The sequence below is a fragment of the Triturus cristatus genome, chromosome 11 (genome assembly GCF_964204655.1).
Source record: "Triturus cristatus chromosome 11, aTriCri1.1, whole genome shotgun sequence".
Lineage (NCBI taxonomy): Eukaryota > Metazoa > Chordata > Amphibia > Caudata > Salamandridae > Triturus > Triturus cristatus.
Window position 1 is genome coordinate 292272604 of NC_140594.1, and position 17146 is coordinate 292289749.

At 47.4% G+C, this 17146-nt stretch overlaps 1 protein-coding gene across 2 annotated transcripts in view; it reads right to left on the bottom strand.

Moving 5' to 3' along the window:
* The window catches only part of NEFH (neurofilament heavy chain), a 104792-nt gene extending 94870 nt beyond the window's left edge, over nt 1-9922 (bottom strand). The window contains exon 1 of one of the 2 annotated variants that reach the window (XM_085633441.1): nt 8532-9922. In XM_085633441.1, the coding sequence (XP_085489567.1) occupies nt 8532-9348 (817 nt within the window). In that variant the 5' untranslated portion in view covers nt 9349-9922. Of the gene's footprint in view, nt 1-6063; nt 6190-8531 lie in introns of those variants that run through there. The other variant, XM_085633442.1, reaches the window with a different exon arrangement.
* Between the last annotated feature and the right edge of the window lie 7224 nt (nt 9923-17146).

The window sequence follows — 17146 nt, forward strand, 5'->3', positions numbered from 1 at the left end:
TTGTCCTAATCTCTAAATTAAATAGACAGCACCACCATGTGGCAGACTGTCATAACTGCTGGTGTTGACAATTAATTGCCAGTGCCAAGAACCAGAAACCACCGGCTCAAATTAAGCACAAAGCTTACCATAATCCCATCGTGCCAGGACACCCAACTGGATGACAGTCAGCACTTAAAAAAATTAATTCATTGAAACATAGCTACATTTGATCTATCACTCTGGCCCAAATGTTTTAAAGAATTATGCAGTGTATCAGAAATGTTGTGTTGTGTGAAGACTACCGTATTTACAGAGAGTAATGCTCTGAAAATGTAATTGGCAGTGTTCATGAAAAAAAAACATTTTTTGGAGACTCCTGGGGGCCTGATTCACTAAGGTAAACTTACACTTTTGTGTAAGTTTCCAATTCACAAAGGAATTTTATGAGTGGTATCTTTATGACTATGGAGTCTCCATACTTGTGGCAGAGACTCCGCACCAAAAAATATAGGCAGTCATAAAGATACTACTCATAAATTGTTTGTGAATTGAAAAAAATCATAAACTCAAGCAAAAGTGTACGTTTACCTTTGTGAATAAGGCCCCAAGAGTTGTGCCACAGCATAAAGATGAGTGAAAAGTATCTTGCATGAGAGTTGAACTTGAACGACACCCTCCAGTACAAACGAATTTCTACATGCAGACAACAGCCCATGAGTAAATTGTGAAATATGTGTAATTCCATATGGAATGCAAGTATTACGCATAGAAAATTCACATAATTTTCCTTTTGTCCGCTAGGATTTTACTCAAAACCAGGACACACAATTTTAATAGCATTGGTGTTGGATGGAATTCTAGGAATGATTGCACCTTTACCACCATTATGTCCCTGTTGCATACATTAACAAACATTGGTGGCGCACAAAACCATTATCAACTCAAAAAACACTCTTGTACACAAAAGTTGATTGATGCTACTTTTTTACACCTCCTTGTGTTCCATGAACGTTGGCGCAAAGATATAGTCAATCTGGACTCCAGTGTAATTGTATTTATATAGCCCTTACTGCCCTTGACGAGGCGTTGAAGTGCTTTTTGCAGAGTAAAACACTACGACGGAACCCAAAGGATTAGTGATGAATTCGTATAGGGAAATATAAGGTGTTCATTTGAGCTGTGAACATGTGAGTCTGTTAGCTCAATTGAATAGGATAAAGGAGGGAAGTGTCTAGTGTTATTCGGGAGATCACACTAGTTAGATGAGGTTTGGATGAGTCAAAAGAGGGAAGAGTCTAGAAAGGGTTATATGGGAGATCATAGCAGTAGAATGAGGTTTGGGTGAGTGAAGGCGGGATAGAGGAGGGATGAGTCAAGAAAGGGTCTTAGGGAGATCATAGTAGTAGAATGAGGTTTGGGGTGAGTCAAGGAGGGATAGAGGAGGGAAGAGCCAAGAAAGGGTCTTAGGGAGATCATAGTAGTAAAATGAGGCTTGGGTGAGTGAAGGAGGGATAGAGGAGGGATGAGCCTAAAAAGGGTTATATGGGCGATCATAGCAGTAGAATGAGGTTTGGGGTGAGTGAAGGAGGGATAGAGGAGGGAAGAGTCAAGAAAGGGTCTTAGGGAGATCATAGAAGTAGAATGAGGTTTGGGGTGAGTGAAGGAAGGATAGAGGAGGGAAGAGTCAAGAAAGGGTCTTAGGGAGATCATAGCAATAGAATGAGGTTTGGGGTGAGTGAAGGAGGGATACAGGAGGGAAGAGTCAAGAAAGGGTCTTAGGGAGATCATAGCAATAGAATGAGGTTTGGGGTGAGTGAAGGAGGGATAGAGGAGGGATGAGCCTAAAAAGGGTTATATGGGCGATCATAGCAGTAGAATGAGGTTTGGGGTGAGTGAAGGAGGGATAGAGGAGGGAAGAGTCAAGAAAGGGTCTTAGGGAGATCATAGAAGTAGAATGAGGTTTGGGGTGAGTGAAGGAAGGATAGAGGAGGGAAGAGTCAAGAAAGGGTCTTAGGGAGATCATAGCAATAGAATGAGGTTTGGGGTGAGTGAAGGAGGGATACAGGAGGGAAGAGTCAAGAAAGGGTCTTAGGGAGATCATAGCAATAGAATGAGGTTTGGGGTGAGTGAAGGAGGGATAGAGGAGGGAAGAGTCAAGAAAGGGTCTTAGGGAGATCATAGCAGTAGAATGAGGTTTCGGATGAGTCAGAGAGTGGAGGTAGAGGATATATTGAGAGTGGTATAGGATGACACATAGAATAGTGCATTGGAGGGAGATTAAGGCTTTTTATTCTTTCTTTCTACAGTAGAATATATATATATATATAGATACATAACTACATAGAAATGGTATACATGTATAAGGGAAATAATAGATGTAAAATGGTATTGTATAAAGTTCCATATGAGCAAGTATGGATAGTTAGAATTTCAGGCTTTCAGACATTGCTGTGTGTGTGTGTGTCCAAAAGAAATGCTGCAGTGCTTCAGCATGCACTTCCGGTGATTCACTGATGACCTATGATTGAAAGTGCACATGTGGGGGGTGTCTTTCATCCACAGCACTTGTATGCATCCAGAATAAAGGCTGTGAAAGGCTGTGAAAGGCTGTGAAAGGCTGCAGGCTCAGCTACAGCTTGTCTTGGGCTGCTGGTGCATTCCACGAGCTTTGCTTCGATGGGAAGGGGCGGGTCTTCTGCAGCAAGAGCAGAGCCATGACTCAGCAGTGCAGTAACCACCGGTGTGCCGTACCGCCCCTCCCCTCGCTGAGCATTGACGCACTCTGCTGCACTGGTGCATGTGTGGGCTATGACAGCCTGATCCAAACTGTCAGGAGAGGCACAGAGAGACCTCTTAAAACGCCATATCATTTGTTACGGCACCGGTATTTTCATACTGCGCTCTCAAGATGTATAAAGCGCAATGCAAATTCTACACTATGGCCACCATAGGCATACATTACATTATACTTAGATAAAACAGTTCAACTGTAAGGGCACAGAACTCTGAGGTGACTTGCAATATGTTTACATTTGATTGGTGATTGGTGATACTGCTTTCCTGAATAATTGCCCATCCTTCCTTGCATCCTTTCAACTTCCGGCCCCACCCACTTCTTTACTACTGCACTAATTGCCCCGCTGCAAAAGAGCCAGGGACCCCTTCTGTGATTTGAAACTCACAGTAATACACAAAAATACAGAAAGAAGTTACATCAAACAAATACATTTAAAAAATGAAAATATTGTATTTATTTCCCAAACATGAAAACATTGAAATTATCATTTTAAAGGTAAGGTTGGAGCTTTTCAAAATTAAGTTTTATTTCTAAAAGACAGAGTAATATGGTACACTCTAGAGTATCACAGTTTTTTTCCTCCTAGTGCATGCTCTCTTTTTGTCAGTGCATACCAATGCTTCAGTTGAGGCCACCAGTCATCCATACTGGGTTCCGTTTGTTGTACTTGCACTGCTCCAGTTAATCAAGATAAAGGCCCTCATTATGATTTTGGGTGGACCGCCACCAACGGGGCTGTCGGTCTGCCCGACATCCAGGGCAACGTCCGACCACCGGATTATGATACCGGCAGTCAGAGCGCATAGGGCGGGGGAAAAGACCGCAGCCTCCCATAGGATCCAGTTGGGCGGCGGTCGGACTCCTATCCCTACAATGGTGGCAGTGCCTGCGCAGGCACAGCAGTAGGGATTAAGATGTCCCTTTCCGACTGCCTTTTCATGGCGGTCCCACTGCCATAGAAAGGCAGACGGAAGTGGACTTTGGGGACCCAAGCAGGGCCCCCATGGGCCACTGGAATGTGGCCTTGGGGGCACATGTAGTGCCCCCACGCATATTCATGCGCGGTGCATGAATGTGCACAAAGTGCTCAAGAACACTGCAGCTTGTGCTGCGGCCCTTTTCCAGCACCGCAGCACAAGCCACTGTGTTATAGAGCCCATTCCGACCACCGTGCTGGCAGTCCTATCGCAATACAGCGGGTGGGACCTCCAACTCATTTGCCAGGCGGTTCCATTCCTGCTGGGATGGCGGTTGGTCGTCCAACCGACCGTCACCATAATAAGCCCCAAAGATACCAACTTAAGTTTTAGTTTCCAGTTTTAAATTCCTTCAATTCACAGAGCATTTTCAAATTTTCTGTTTTGCGTTTTTTATTTATATGTATTTTATTAATCTGCTAATATGCTTTAATTTTTACAGTCGCAGACCCCCTGAACAGGTTTTGTGAATCACAGGTGAAGAAACACTGTGTTAAGTAGTTTACCACAGCTCACTTTCACAGCTGCCTCTGGCGGGAGAAGAGCCAGACAGACATCCCTCGCTACACACATGGTGACACCTCACTTCGAGTATTTTTAGAAAGATTAAAGTGTAAATGAAAACACACCATGGAGTGCGAGATGCAGCAACTTAACAGCCCCACCCAAGGTGAAGGGAGCTGCCTGCAAAATAATGTCACCCCTTATCAAAGCACAAGCACATTCCAGCGGACAGAGGGGGCGCTGTGGCGAAATATAATGCCACTGGCCCTGAGAAAAGACATTCTGTCCCTCGGGAGCAAAGCTAAACTGTCACCTCTAGTTTTCTTATTTTTGTCCTTCAACTGCGCCCTGAGTGCAGCACCTGAGACCAATGCAAAATTACATTTACACTACTTGGAAAATATTTAGGGGGTTATTAACTTTCCCCAAAATATACCAGGACTGGAGTTAGAATAGTAAATTAGCCTTCTGAGTACCCTCAAAAATCCTCTGCTGCTCCTAGTGCGCTTCTTAAGGCTCACCCCATCCCTCCTCAAGATGTGGGTGTGCCACCTGCTCCTCACAGGCTTGAATCCTGGAGAGTTAGATCAGCCTTTCATCATTCCGAGGTCAGTAAAATGAGTACCATAGAGTTGAATAGCCGCAGCAGCAATTTACAGCCCTGCGAAGCTTAGAGACCGTCAGCAAAGCACTATTGAATAATTCTGCACTTTATTCTGTCCACGAGGGACACCATTCTGCCAAGCATTAAAAGAAAATAAATACGAAATGTGCATACGTTATTTTTCAGGAAGCTGTGAGGCTATCGGCCCCTCCACCGAGTTATCCTCTGCTCCCAGACACACATTTTCCTTGTCCCCACGTCCTCTTTCTTTTTTAGCCCGTACCACTCTTCTGTCCCTGCTTTCCTATCTTGACCTTCTCTGTCTGTTTTTTTTTACTTATCCTCATACCTCTTCTCCTTGTTCCACTCTTCTCTCCTTCCTTTACTCTTTTCTCTCTCTGTTGTTTCTTACTCACTTTCACCTCTCATTCTGTTCGGTTCGATTTATCTTTCTCCATCTCTATTTTCGCTCTGTCCTACATTTTTCATCCTTTTATAGGTCTTTCTCCACTTTCTTATTCCTCTGTAACCCTTAATCTTCATCTATGTCATCTATTTTGACTGCCTCCTCCCCTATTTTCACAACGTATTTCACCTTTCTGTCTCTATGGGTCCTCTGTCTTTTCACAGGGTGCCTTTTCGCCTCTTTTCTGCACCTGCCCCTCACATTTCATTCCCCCCCTTCTTCCTCTCTGTCTATTGTCTCTCTGCTTCTGTTCACTCTATCCTACTTATTTATCTTATTTTATCTAGTACTCTTCTTCCTCTCCCCACTGTACTTTTTTCAATCTCTTCCTTGCTCCCCTCTTTTACACATTTCTCCTCCATCATTTCCCTTTGTTATTTATTCTTTACTTCTTGTCCATGCCCCTCCCTTATTTCATTCAATCCCTCTTATTCCTCTTCCTTCCCTCTATTCTCTCATCCCCCTTTTATCTTCTTTACTCACTTTTTCTGTACACCGCTCCCTTTCTTATTTTCCATTTTACTTACACTTCTTTCCCTCCTATCACTGCATACCCCTCATGTTCCCTTTCTTTTACCCCTCCCTCTTTTCACTCGTATTTCTTTCTTTTTTATATACTTTCTCTTCTTCCCCTCTTTTACATACGTCCTCCATCTTTTCGATCTTCTCCTTTCCGCTTCTTTCCTTATCTCTCCCCCTTCCCTTGTGCCGCTTGTTCATTCGTTCCATTTACCTTTGCCACCTGGTTGCCATCTCTCCGCCAGCCTGAAGAAGGCATCCTCCCTCCTTCCGCCAGGTTTTAGAGCCATCTTGATTGATGCAGTGGTTACCTCTATTCTAGGTCACACTAAGGTTTTCTATTGGCCCTTTGGTAGGAACAGCCTCCGAGCCTCAAAAAGCCATCAGGCAGGAGTCTGCTGCGTCTATGGATCAGCGAAAACAGGCCAGTCAGACAAGCCCTTCACTGGCTCCCTGGAGGCACTAGAATCCAATTAAACGCTAGTGCGTGCTCTCTAAAAAGCTGAGGGAACCCATCCCCTTTATTGAATGAAAATGTGGGCTTACGTTCCTAGCAGAGGGCTGCTTTCAGTGGGCAGCAATTTCCAACAGCAGAAGGATTTTAAACGTTTTACTGTCAAAGGCTATAGACTAGGAAGTCTGGGGATTTGGTGGTGGAAAGTCCTATTAGATAAGCTCTTACAGGAAAAGTTTTTATATCTTCAAGACCAGTCATAAAGCTGACCCGTTCTATCGCTGGTCCTCACGGGGTACATTATCGGTGTGAGGGCCTAGCAATAACTTTTTGTATAGTGTGCAATTATCTATCTATCTATCTATCTATCTATCTATCTATCTATCTATCTATCTATCTATCTATCTATCTATCTATCTATGCATTTATCAATCAATCAATCAATCAATCAATCAATCAATCAATCAATCAATCACTCAATCAATCAATCAATCAATCTATCTATCTATGCATTTATCTATCAATCAATCAATCTATCTATCTATCTATCTATCTATCTATCTATCTATCTATCTATCTATCTATCTATCTATCTATCTATCTATCTATCTATCTATCTATCTATCTATCTATCTATCTATCTATCTATCTATCTATCTATCCTCTCTCCTCCTAGTCATTCTGCCACTCAGCCGCTCTCCTCAACCCTCGATTTCACTCCCCTGCTCTTTGTACCCCTTTCCCTCTGTCCACCCCCCTCATTGTTAATCTTATTCTACTTTCGTCCCCTCTCTCCTCTCCCTTTTCTCGCCTCTATTATTTCCTTTTCATACTCCTCATCACTCATTTTCTTTCACTGCTATGTTTTACATTTCTACCTTCTTCCCGATATTTTCATTAACCCCTCCACACTTTAATTACTTTCCACTTTCCTTCCCACTTTCTCTCTTGCTTTCCCCTTGCTCTGTTTCACTTTTCCGTTCCCAACGCCCCTCTCCATATTTTCTTCACTCTTGCACCCTTTTCAAAACTATTCACCCCATTCTTCTCTCCTGTCCTGCCTCTGGTTCTCACCTACCCCGAATTCTCCCCTCTCACTTGGCACTTCCTTCTCGCTCGCCCTTCACACACACACTCTCGTTCCCATCTGTTCCCCTTCTCGCTGCCCCCTGAGCTTTTCTTGGATAATTTACTCTCCCTAAATATCTCCCTGCTCTTCCCAAGGTAGGGCCCTCCTCTCCGCTGCCACCTGTGACTCTCTCACTCACCTTTTCATCTTTACTTGCACTCCCCCCACACTTCCACTCACCTTCCCTCTCCCACCTTTTTTCTGCTCTCTGGTCTTTAATCTTCACCTTCTCACTCTCTCTAATATCGCTTTCGTCCTCCCTCTGCTCTCTGTGAAACACTTCGCCGCCGTCGCTTTTTAGTAAATGTTAACAACTTAAGGCCCATCGGAATTCTTCAAAGAAGTCGACCAAGACCCGTAAGAATGGCCAATTGTTGTAATCACAGATTGTGGGTGGAGCTTGGATCGTATCTATGAAGCTGCTGCTTGATATCTGCCCACGGTGCCTTCACGTGGCCGAGCACACACCCTATGGGGATAAACATTCTCAAATATCTCTTCTGGAGGGGGGGGGGGGGAGCATAAACTGCAGATCTCGAGGTCTCGTGACCTTGGAACGCTCCCAAGGCCACTACAACTATCCGGACACTGAGGTGGAAGTTCTCACAAATAAAAGGTGCCCGTACCTGCAGACTGGGGGTCGTAATCTCTAAACCAGAAACCAATGATAACATCTCAGTGAGTGTATTCCCTTTTCATCACCTGCGTTCCTAGCTTCCCCACCACCCTCTCTTCTGCTGATTTGTATTTCCACCTATCCTTATCCCGGGCAGAGGCGGCCAGGCCTACTGGGGGGTATTTGTGTCTGAGCATTGCCACTTGACAGCTTTTACAAGGGAGACATAAGCCTGTCAAGACATCTCCTGAGCTTCTTAATGGCCAAATGACCTGTCTTCTGGTTTGAGATCCATAGCACGTACAAATAACTTTTTGTCCCGGAAAAGTGACATTTTGCACCCTCTCCTACCCTCCTCGCAATAGAGTCATATGTCAAGTGTGCCTGGCTGATCTGGTGCCCGCTGTACGGAGTCATAGGTGATTCTTGTATGAAGTTGAGATAGAACAAGCCCTGTTGAGTCCCTTCTGCTACGGCACTCACCTCTGAACCATTCCTCGCTGTGTAGGGTGGCCATGGCGGTGTGCCCCTCCATCTGTGCCCGAATCTCCTTCAGGGCGGAGCTGATGTCAGTCTTGGCCGTCTCTCGTACCTCCATGGACACCTGGCTGCCATGGATCTGGTTCAGCATCTCCTCCACCTCCTCCTGGTGGCTCTGGCGCAGGAAGCTGGTCTCCTCCTGAAGGGAGAGGGCCTTCTTCTCTAGCTCGGACTGTACCAGGCCGGACTCCTCCATGTAGCGGGCCAGGGCTCTGGTGGCCGCCTCCGTCTCCTCCCGCTGGCGGGCCTCCTCATCTAGTCGTTGCCGTAGCTGCTGCAGGTCTTCCTCCAGGTGCTCTTGTTCCAGCTGCAGTTGCCCCTTGTCAGTGTTGAGTTGCACCATTGAGACCCTCATGTCTCGGATCTCGCGGTCGTAGAGCTCGCCCATTGCCGACCTCCCCGCCTGCTGCTGCCTCAGTAGAGCTGCTTCAGCTTCAAGGCTCTGGTTCTGGGCCTCCAGCTGCCTCACCTTGTCAATGTAGCCAGCAAAGCGGTCGTTGAGTGCTTGAAGCACCTCTTTTTCATTGGACCCACCGTTGAGGGTCTCCAAGCTCTCCGTAGAGGAGGTGACCTGGCTTGGGCCGCCCCTGCGGTAGGGAGAAGCCACGGCTGAGCTGCGTGACCATGACTGGAAGCCGCTGGAGGTCACCGAGCTCGCTGACCTGGAGGAGAGGTGGTGGTGGCGGCCACCGGAGAGGTCGAGATGCTTGCGGTAGCCAGATGAAGGACCATACAGTGGGTCAAGGGTGTAGCTCATCATGATGGGGGTAGGGCAAGGTACTGTAGGGGAGAATATGGTAGGCAGAGGGCACTACTTGAAAGAGAGTTAGACAAGGTGCTGTCTGAGAAAGGGAGTGGCAGAGGGCTACCTAGGAAAGGGAGTGGCAGAGGGCGCTTTCTAGGAGCTGGGGATGAGTGTGCCCCCTGGGAGATAGAAAGCGGCAGAGGGCACTGCCTGAGAAAGTGGTAGGCAGAAGGCTCTCTGGGAGAAAGGGACTGAAGGAACGCAAGGACAGGCAGAGGACTCTGCCTTGGAGAGACAGATGGACAGCGGACACTGCCCAGGAGGCAGAAGGGTAGAAGGGGGCCTGCCTGGGAGAGGGGACAGGTGGGGATGCGCGGAAAACGCTACCTGAAGGAAAGGAGTGGGCTGGTAATACTGCTAGAGGACAGATGGACGACCACAGGGCACCGGCAGGGAGCGAGCGATGAAGAGATGGCACTGCCAAGGAGGGGAGGATGGAGAAGGGCACTCTGTAGGAGAAGGACGGAGAGAGAGCCGGCACGGGAGGTTGCAGGGGGGACACTGCGGCAGAGAGCAGGCGCTGCAGCTTATATACCGCAGAGCAAGAAAGTTCTGAACTCAGCAGAGCCGGGAGGGGGCGGCCCCCACCCTGCTTAAAGGTGCAGAGCAGAGAGCGCGCGGAAAGGAGGCGTGGCATGACACGCAGAGCACGCTGTACCTCTATTCCGCATCCCAAGAGCGGCTCACAATACGGACCCCTGGACAGGGTACCTGATATTCCGAAGCTTAAATTCCAAGGCACGGAAATGCAGAAGCGCACGACGAGCAAGTCCCACGGGTCTCTGAGAGGCGGGGCTGGAGAGGTGGTCGGAGTTCCTCAGTCATCCCTCTTGCTTCCATCAGGTCTTTTTCGCGAGGGATGCTAGACCTATTTGTCTTTTGCGAAGTTATAATCATGAACAGAACACGGCGCTTCAGCATTGCCCATGTGTGCTCTTATACAATGGAAGGGAGGAACATGTAGCCACGGGGGCTCCAGCATTCAACCAGATAGGACATGGCTAGGTGTGCAACCCATTCTCTCCCACTGCTCTGGAAGTAGAAGAGAGGTCGTCTCACTCTAAATAAAAAAAAAACTAAGTTATGAACCCCTTGGGCTGGCCACTGATGGGATAAGCGGTATGCGAACACTTTACTCTTAACAAAGCAATGTAAATACCCAATCCTGGTCCTTTATAACATAGCACCCCATGTTTTGAATTGTGGTTATCTGGACCTTTGTGGTATGAACCAAAAAGTGTTGAGCTCTTGAACTGGCTGTGCAAGGAAGCCCTGAATTCAGGACTACCTCAGTGTCATCCCTAGAGGCAGGGAGTGTGAAGTCCTCCTCCAGGCTCAGGAGCGTTGACGCAGGCCTGGCTGGCACTAGGGAAGGTCTCTCTTGAAGCCATCCTGCACAAAGGGGGCATCCTGGACACCAAAAGAAAATACAGATTTTCTCTCAGTAGCAGGCCTAGTGTAAAGCACCTCTTTTGGAAGTGGGTGGAAAATAAGCAGCACAGATGAACCCAGTACAGCAACAATGAGGGTGCTCAGCCGAAACTTTTCTACTGAAGCAACCACAGCTTAATTAAACCAAAACCCTAATAAGTAATAAAGTCAACCAGAATTCATAAAGATTTACTACCTCTTTGGTAAACGTGCAGCTAATGCCCCTTTCAATACAATACAGTAGGGTGTTTACAATACCGCTTACAAGAGAGGTGGATCAGGCCTGAAACATGAAAATGACTTAGGCCCTCTTTACAGATTGGGCTTTAAATTCCAATATGTGCAGTAACTTCTGCTACCACACATATTGGAATTATATGCTATTATTATCGCTTCCCTAGATACATTTCAGCACGCCAAGTCCTCCTATATTTATCAAAGGAAAATGTCTGGTACTTATCAAGGGAAAATGTCTAGAAAATACAAGGGCATGCAGCTTTTGGTTTGGGTCATTACAGGGGGAAAAACAAATAATTAGGTGGTAATTATCTCATTCGATAAATTTCCGAACCAGTGAAGTCGGATTTTATATGGTATGATATATATTGCATTGTAAGACATTGGGGTTTTCGCTGGGAGGGGTAGGTACCCACCACATATAATAACCACAATCCTTGTTAGGGTGAATCATTAAAGTCACAAAATTAACCAGAGCTAAACCACCTGCTAGTTCTGGCACAGGGCAGGCAGGCTTGATTTAGAGGAAATGTGTAAAGTATTTATGGAGCGCTAAAACTGTAATAATGTTGAAATGCAAACCAATAAAACCCCCAAAACAAATTTTGAAAAAATTGATAAATTGGTTAATAAACAAAATGACACAAAGGATGACAAATTTGATATGGGGAACCAGTGATATGAATTTTTAATGTTTGAAGTAGCAGTCCCAAACCACTGCAGGAGTACACTTCTAAGGCCCCCTAGGACCTCACAGGAGGCATGAAGACACACACAGGGTGGCAGCGAGAGGCCAACAGGAGAGTCCACTCCAGGTCCAGTTGTCACTAGTCAGTTGGAAAGCTGCAGGAAAGGCCTCTTGCGGCTTGTGGAATTCTTATAGCTTGAGAAAGAGGTCAGCCTTATGACCAATGGAGTCCACTTCTTTGTCCTGGGCTCTGCTCAGGTTGCAGACAGCAGGTTCAGTCCTCTTATCGTCCTCAGGGCCAGAACGTGTTCTAAAGTGGGTGCTTGGAGATGCAACATTTATACCTGGCAGGAGCTAGTGGATGGAAATGAACCCAGGTGACGCCCTAACCAATGGGGTAAAAGTTCCCAGGATTAACCCTACCCACTATGGGCATTTTCAAGATGGCCGAAATCTTCTGCCACGCTCAACTGGGGGTGTGTGGGGGATTGTACTATTGTAATCATAGTGTCCTCACACAGATAACACTAAAATCCAATTTGAGGCAGGTCTTGGACACGCAACAACCTCAAAGACCGACGAATAAGCTGAGTTTTCAGCAACTCAACAGTGAATATCCACGAAGGGTTTTTGCAATCTGTTTCCCTCCATTGAAGTGCTCCTCAAATGTTATATGTAACCCCAGCAGACCTGTCTAACAGGCTTTGACACTTTAATATCATAAAGAATACCACTGTTATTGAGGCCTGTCTGGCTGGCAGTGGGGGGTGGGTAGGGGGAGAAGGGCCCTGCCCATGTGTCAGCTAACGTTTACCTGTGACAGGGGAGGCCTATTTGAAGTGCCAATTGAAAAACTCCAGCAAACCTATCAAGCAGGATTTGACATTCAAGCAGGAATTGACACCTCAGTGTCAAAAATAATCCTCACAGCCCCATTCTGCATATTCTATTATGTTATCATCTCTGAGTATTCTGGTCAGTCTATTCTTTGCTCCTTGGGAGCAAGTTCACACATCATTCATGCTAATTCAAATGCTAATTACTGGCTGGCAGACGTGGGAGAGCAAAATGCAGATTTTGCTCCAGGGAGTTAAGGCAGGGGAAAGGTAATTGTTTAAAAGTGGGCTTTCCAAAACATTTATCACAAATTTGACATTCCGAGTGAATTGGGCTTGTAATAAATATTTAAAATAATCCACATTGTAGCTGTTTACTATGCGGAGGTAACATTAATTAAGCATAATATTGTACCTTAATGCTTTCCTGTGGAACAGCCAAACCTGCTATGGTGAAAATAGCTTTTAGGACGTTTTCACTGTAATGACAAATTTAACACTAACCTTTTACATGTCCAACTTTCAAATAGTATGCACTCTGCCTTATGGGCCAAAAGGACTTCTTAGGGGTGCCTTATTTATATTTAAAAGGAAGGTTTGGACCTGTTAAAAGGGGTTATTTTGCCAGGTTGTATTTTGCATTTTAAAACAGCACATCTAGCACACAATGGTAGGCCTGAAGACATGCTTCACAGTGCCACTGCAGTAAATGGCACAATGAGTACTGCAGTCCACTGGTAGCATTAATGTATAGGCCCTGGGCACACTCAGTACCATATACTAGAGAAAAACAATCCGGTGTATACACATTTTTACCTTTCTGAAAGAAGGAGCCCAATCAGTTTACTACTAGTTAGCAGTTACTAGTTAGTACAGGTTCTATAGCCAGAAAACATAGGGTTCAGCAAAAAGGCAAGAAAATCCAGGGTGACCCTGTAGAAAGGGCAAACTTCTAACATGCATCAATTACCAGCCAGTTCATAATGAATGCTAAGTATTTTCCACTAAGTCAATAGTTCATTCACAGCCTTGCCAGGGGAAGCTTTCCTCTCCTGCTATCATCTTCCAGGTGTCCCTCAAGGGAATTCGACATTTATGAACTAGCAGTGGGGGGACAAGAGTCTTTATGCAAGCGGAGACTGGGAAGGTCTCTCCGAGCTGCAGAACTCGTTTCTTCCCCATAGTCCTCCACGGGTTGCTTCACCAATTAACTGGGCTGGCTAAGACCAGGAAGAAAGGCCGTCACTCTTCTTGCTTCAGGTACACCCCATTATGGGTAGAAGTTGAAACACTGGGCTACCTTCACTGATCCTACGGACTCTCTGACCACAGCGGCCTGCTTTCCTTTAATCTGACTTATGTTCTAAGTCAAGGTGGTGTGTGCCAGCTGTGCCACAAGGACATGAGACGGGCAGTCTCTAAGGCGAGGGTACCCAGTTAACGACAAGCTTCTCTGTCCATTGTTACTCTACCGGTTGACCCCGCCAGTGTCACTGAGGAGTATCATTTAAGGCTCCACATCAGACGCTGCGGCATTTCTTGTGTCCAAGGAGACAGTGTGTAGCCGACCGGACTCCCTCTGAGAACCAATTCCCTGTTAAAAATTGAACCAAAAGCGTAATCCCAAAGCTTAGCCTACCGTTAGTTACAAGTGTGTGTATTTGGGGGAGTTGTGTGATAACTTGCAGGTAGGCTGTAATTTTTCAAACTGTTAACTCCCCAGGTACGCAGTGTCGTGAAGAAAGGGTTAAAGAGGCAATCATTTGGATGAGCTTTCTCTGGGCCCTTTTTTAGCGCTCTTGACAGAGAATCTTGTTTGGGACGAGTCAGACCCACTGGATGAGCCTGCCCTGCTATGTGCTGCTGTTTGTAAACAATGGGCACCCCGATCCTACAGGACACATGTAAATACAGATCAGCAGTGGACTGCCTGGATCTTTGTGAAGCCAGCATCTCATTAAGCCTCAATGTCAGGCAATCACACCAGCCGAATGGAAAGGTAATGACTCTCGTTCTGCCCTGCCCCCTTGCCCCTTGAACACTGCAGGCACACATGCGACGCCTAGAGGTACAGAATGGGAACGCCAAATGTCCCTGGGACCATGCCACTTGTGTACCTACTGCATACAATTCTTTCATAGCCACTCTCTTGATGGCATGGTCATGATGTACTTCCCAGGCACAACCAATCAAATGTGAGCCTTTTTATAGCTAAACACACTAAACTGGCACCCGGTTGGCCAGAAACAGACCCGGGTCCTTACACCCTGAAGCTGCTCCCTCATTGGTTCATCTGATCATATGCAACCACTATGTGTATCGTTAACCAGCAGCCAAGGATGTCTGCTGCCCCTGGCTTTCACTTTGGTTCTCATGGCGCTGCCTCTGCTCTACACTCGTAGAGTGGCGTTGACGCTTATGGCCGTAGCAGCAGGGATAGAAAGTAGAGTTCTTTACTTTCTTTTGTTTCTACTCCCTGCTCTTCCTAAACCTCTCAGCGGAGCCAGAAGGCTGTTGGAGGGACTAAGGGTCACCCTTAAAGGGTAGCATCAACCCAGCGATGTCTTTGGGGCGCAAATAGAGTGTGATCTCCCTTCTCGACCCCGGGGATTTTGGTGAATCGACGTCCATAGGGTCCCCTGCTGTAGGTCAGAGGGGGATCCTCGAGCCTGCACCCCTTGAGATATCTGCCTGCCTCAGCCTAGACAGGCTTCTTGTTCAGCATCCCCTGGGCTGCTTCGGAATATCGTGCCATAGCAGGTTCCTTACACAGACGTGTGAACTGGATACAATAGCTGTCCTGCTGTGTCCGCCTAGAAGCCTACACAGCTCTGTCATTGCACCTGTAGGGCCCGATTTTACTCAAGGTCTATCCACACTCGCTCGGTCAGACCTTCTAGTAAAAATCGCCTCATATGTGCCAGAGCCCCCCAACCTTGGCCGGCAGCTCACATTTTCCTCTAGGATGGGGTCGCAGACTCGTGCCCTCTGACCGGTAACACATATTCCATCACAGAAGAGGAAACTCCCACTCAGATCTGCAGAGTCACCTCGGCCACGATTGGTGGCACGCGCTCTGTTCAAGGACACCCACGTCTGGCGGTGCGTCTCAATTCTGATCTGCTGCATGATGCCCCCTAATAAAGATGACACGTTCAGCTCTGCGGGCGCAGTCCTATCATTACTCCCAGCTGGTCATCGCTGTACCTGCTCTCCGTGTTCTCTGCACATACACCAAATGCATCTGAGGCACGGCCGGAAGCGCTCCGTGTTCAGATGCGGGGGCCCTGGAGGTCTCCCCTTGCGGCACGTGCAGGGTTAAGGCGCGTGAGCGGCATTGATCCACAGCAGGCTGGTTCAAGCAGGCAGGTGCAGAATTCCCCTGCGCGGCTCCTGTTGGGAAGAGGGAGCTTGAGTCTCATCACAAGGGGCGGGTGGAGGTGGATACCGAGGACGCCGTCTCTTTAAAGGGCCAGCCACAGTCTGTACTTTAGAGAAGATATAGCGTCCCTCAAAGACCAAAGGTCGTTCTCCGTCATAGGCAGCAAAGCTGTCAAACAGTCTGTCACAGAGCAGCTAACAATTCAAATGAGCACTGAAGATGCAATGTAAGAGGGCCGAGTGCGCAGGAATGCAGTGGGAATACTACCCTACAGGACCGGGACTTCTGGTGATCAGTAATGATGCTCCATACAAGACTGGGACTAAAGGTGTGCAGTGAGGATACAGGGCGGGGACTACAGGTGTGCAGTGAGGATACAGGGCTGGGACTACAGGTGTGCAGTGAGGGTACAGGGTTCAGACTTCTGGTGTGCAGTGAGGACACTCCATCACAGGGCTGGGACTACAGGTGTGCAGTGAGGATACAAGGCTGGGACTATAGGTGTGCAGTGAGGGTACAGGACTGGGACTTCAGATGTGCAGTGCGGGTACAGGGCTTGGACTTCAGATGTGCAGTGAGGATACTCCATCACATGGCTGGGACTTCAGGTGTGCTGTGAGGGAACTCCATCACAGGGCTGGGACTACAGGTGTGCAGTGAGGGTACAGGGCTGGGACTACAGGTGTGCTGTGAGGATACTCCATCACATGGCTGGGACTTCAGGTGTGCAGTGAGGATACAGGGCTGGGACTTCAGATGTGCAGTGAGGATACAGGACTGGGACTACAGGTGTGCAGTGAGGATACAGGGCTGGGACTTCCGGTGTGCTGTGAGGATACAGGGCTGGGACTTCAGGTGTGCAGTAAGGGTACAGGGCTGGGGCGTCAGGTGTGCAGTGAGGGTACAGGGTTCAGACTTCTGGTGTGCAGTGAGGACACTCCGTCACAGGGCTGGGACTACAGGTGTGCAGTGAGGATACAAGGCTGGGACTATAGGTGTGCAGTGAGGGTACAGGACTGGGACTTCAGGTGTGCAGTGAGGATTCAGGGTTCAGAGTTCTGGTGTGCAGTGAGGATACTCCATCACAGGGCTGGGACTACAGGTGTGCTGTGAGGATACTCCATCACATGGCTGGGACTTCAGGTGTGCTGTGAGGATACAGGGCTGGGACTTCAGGTG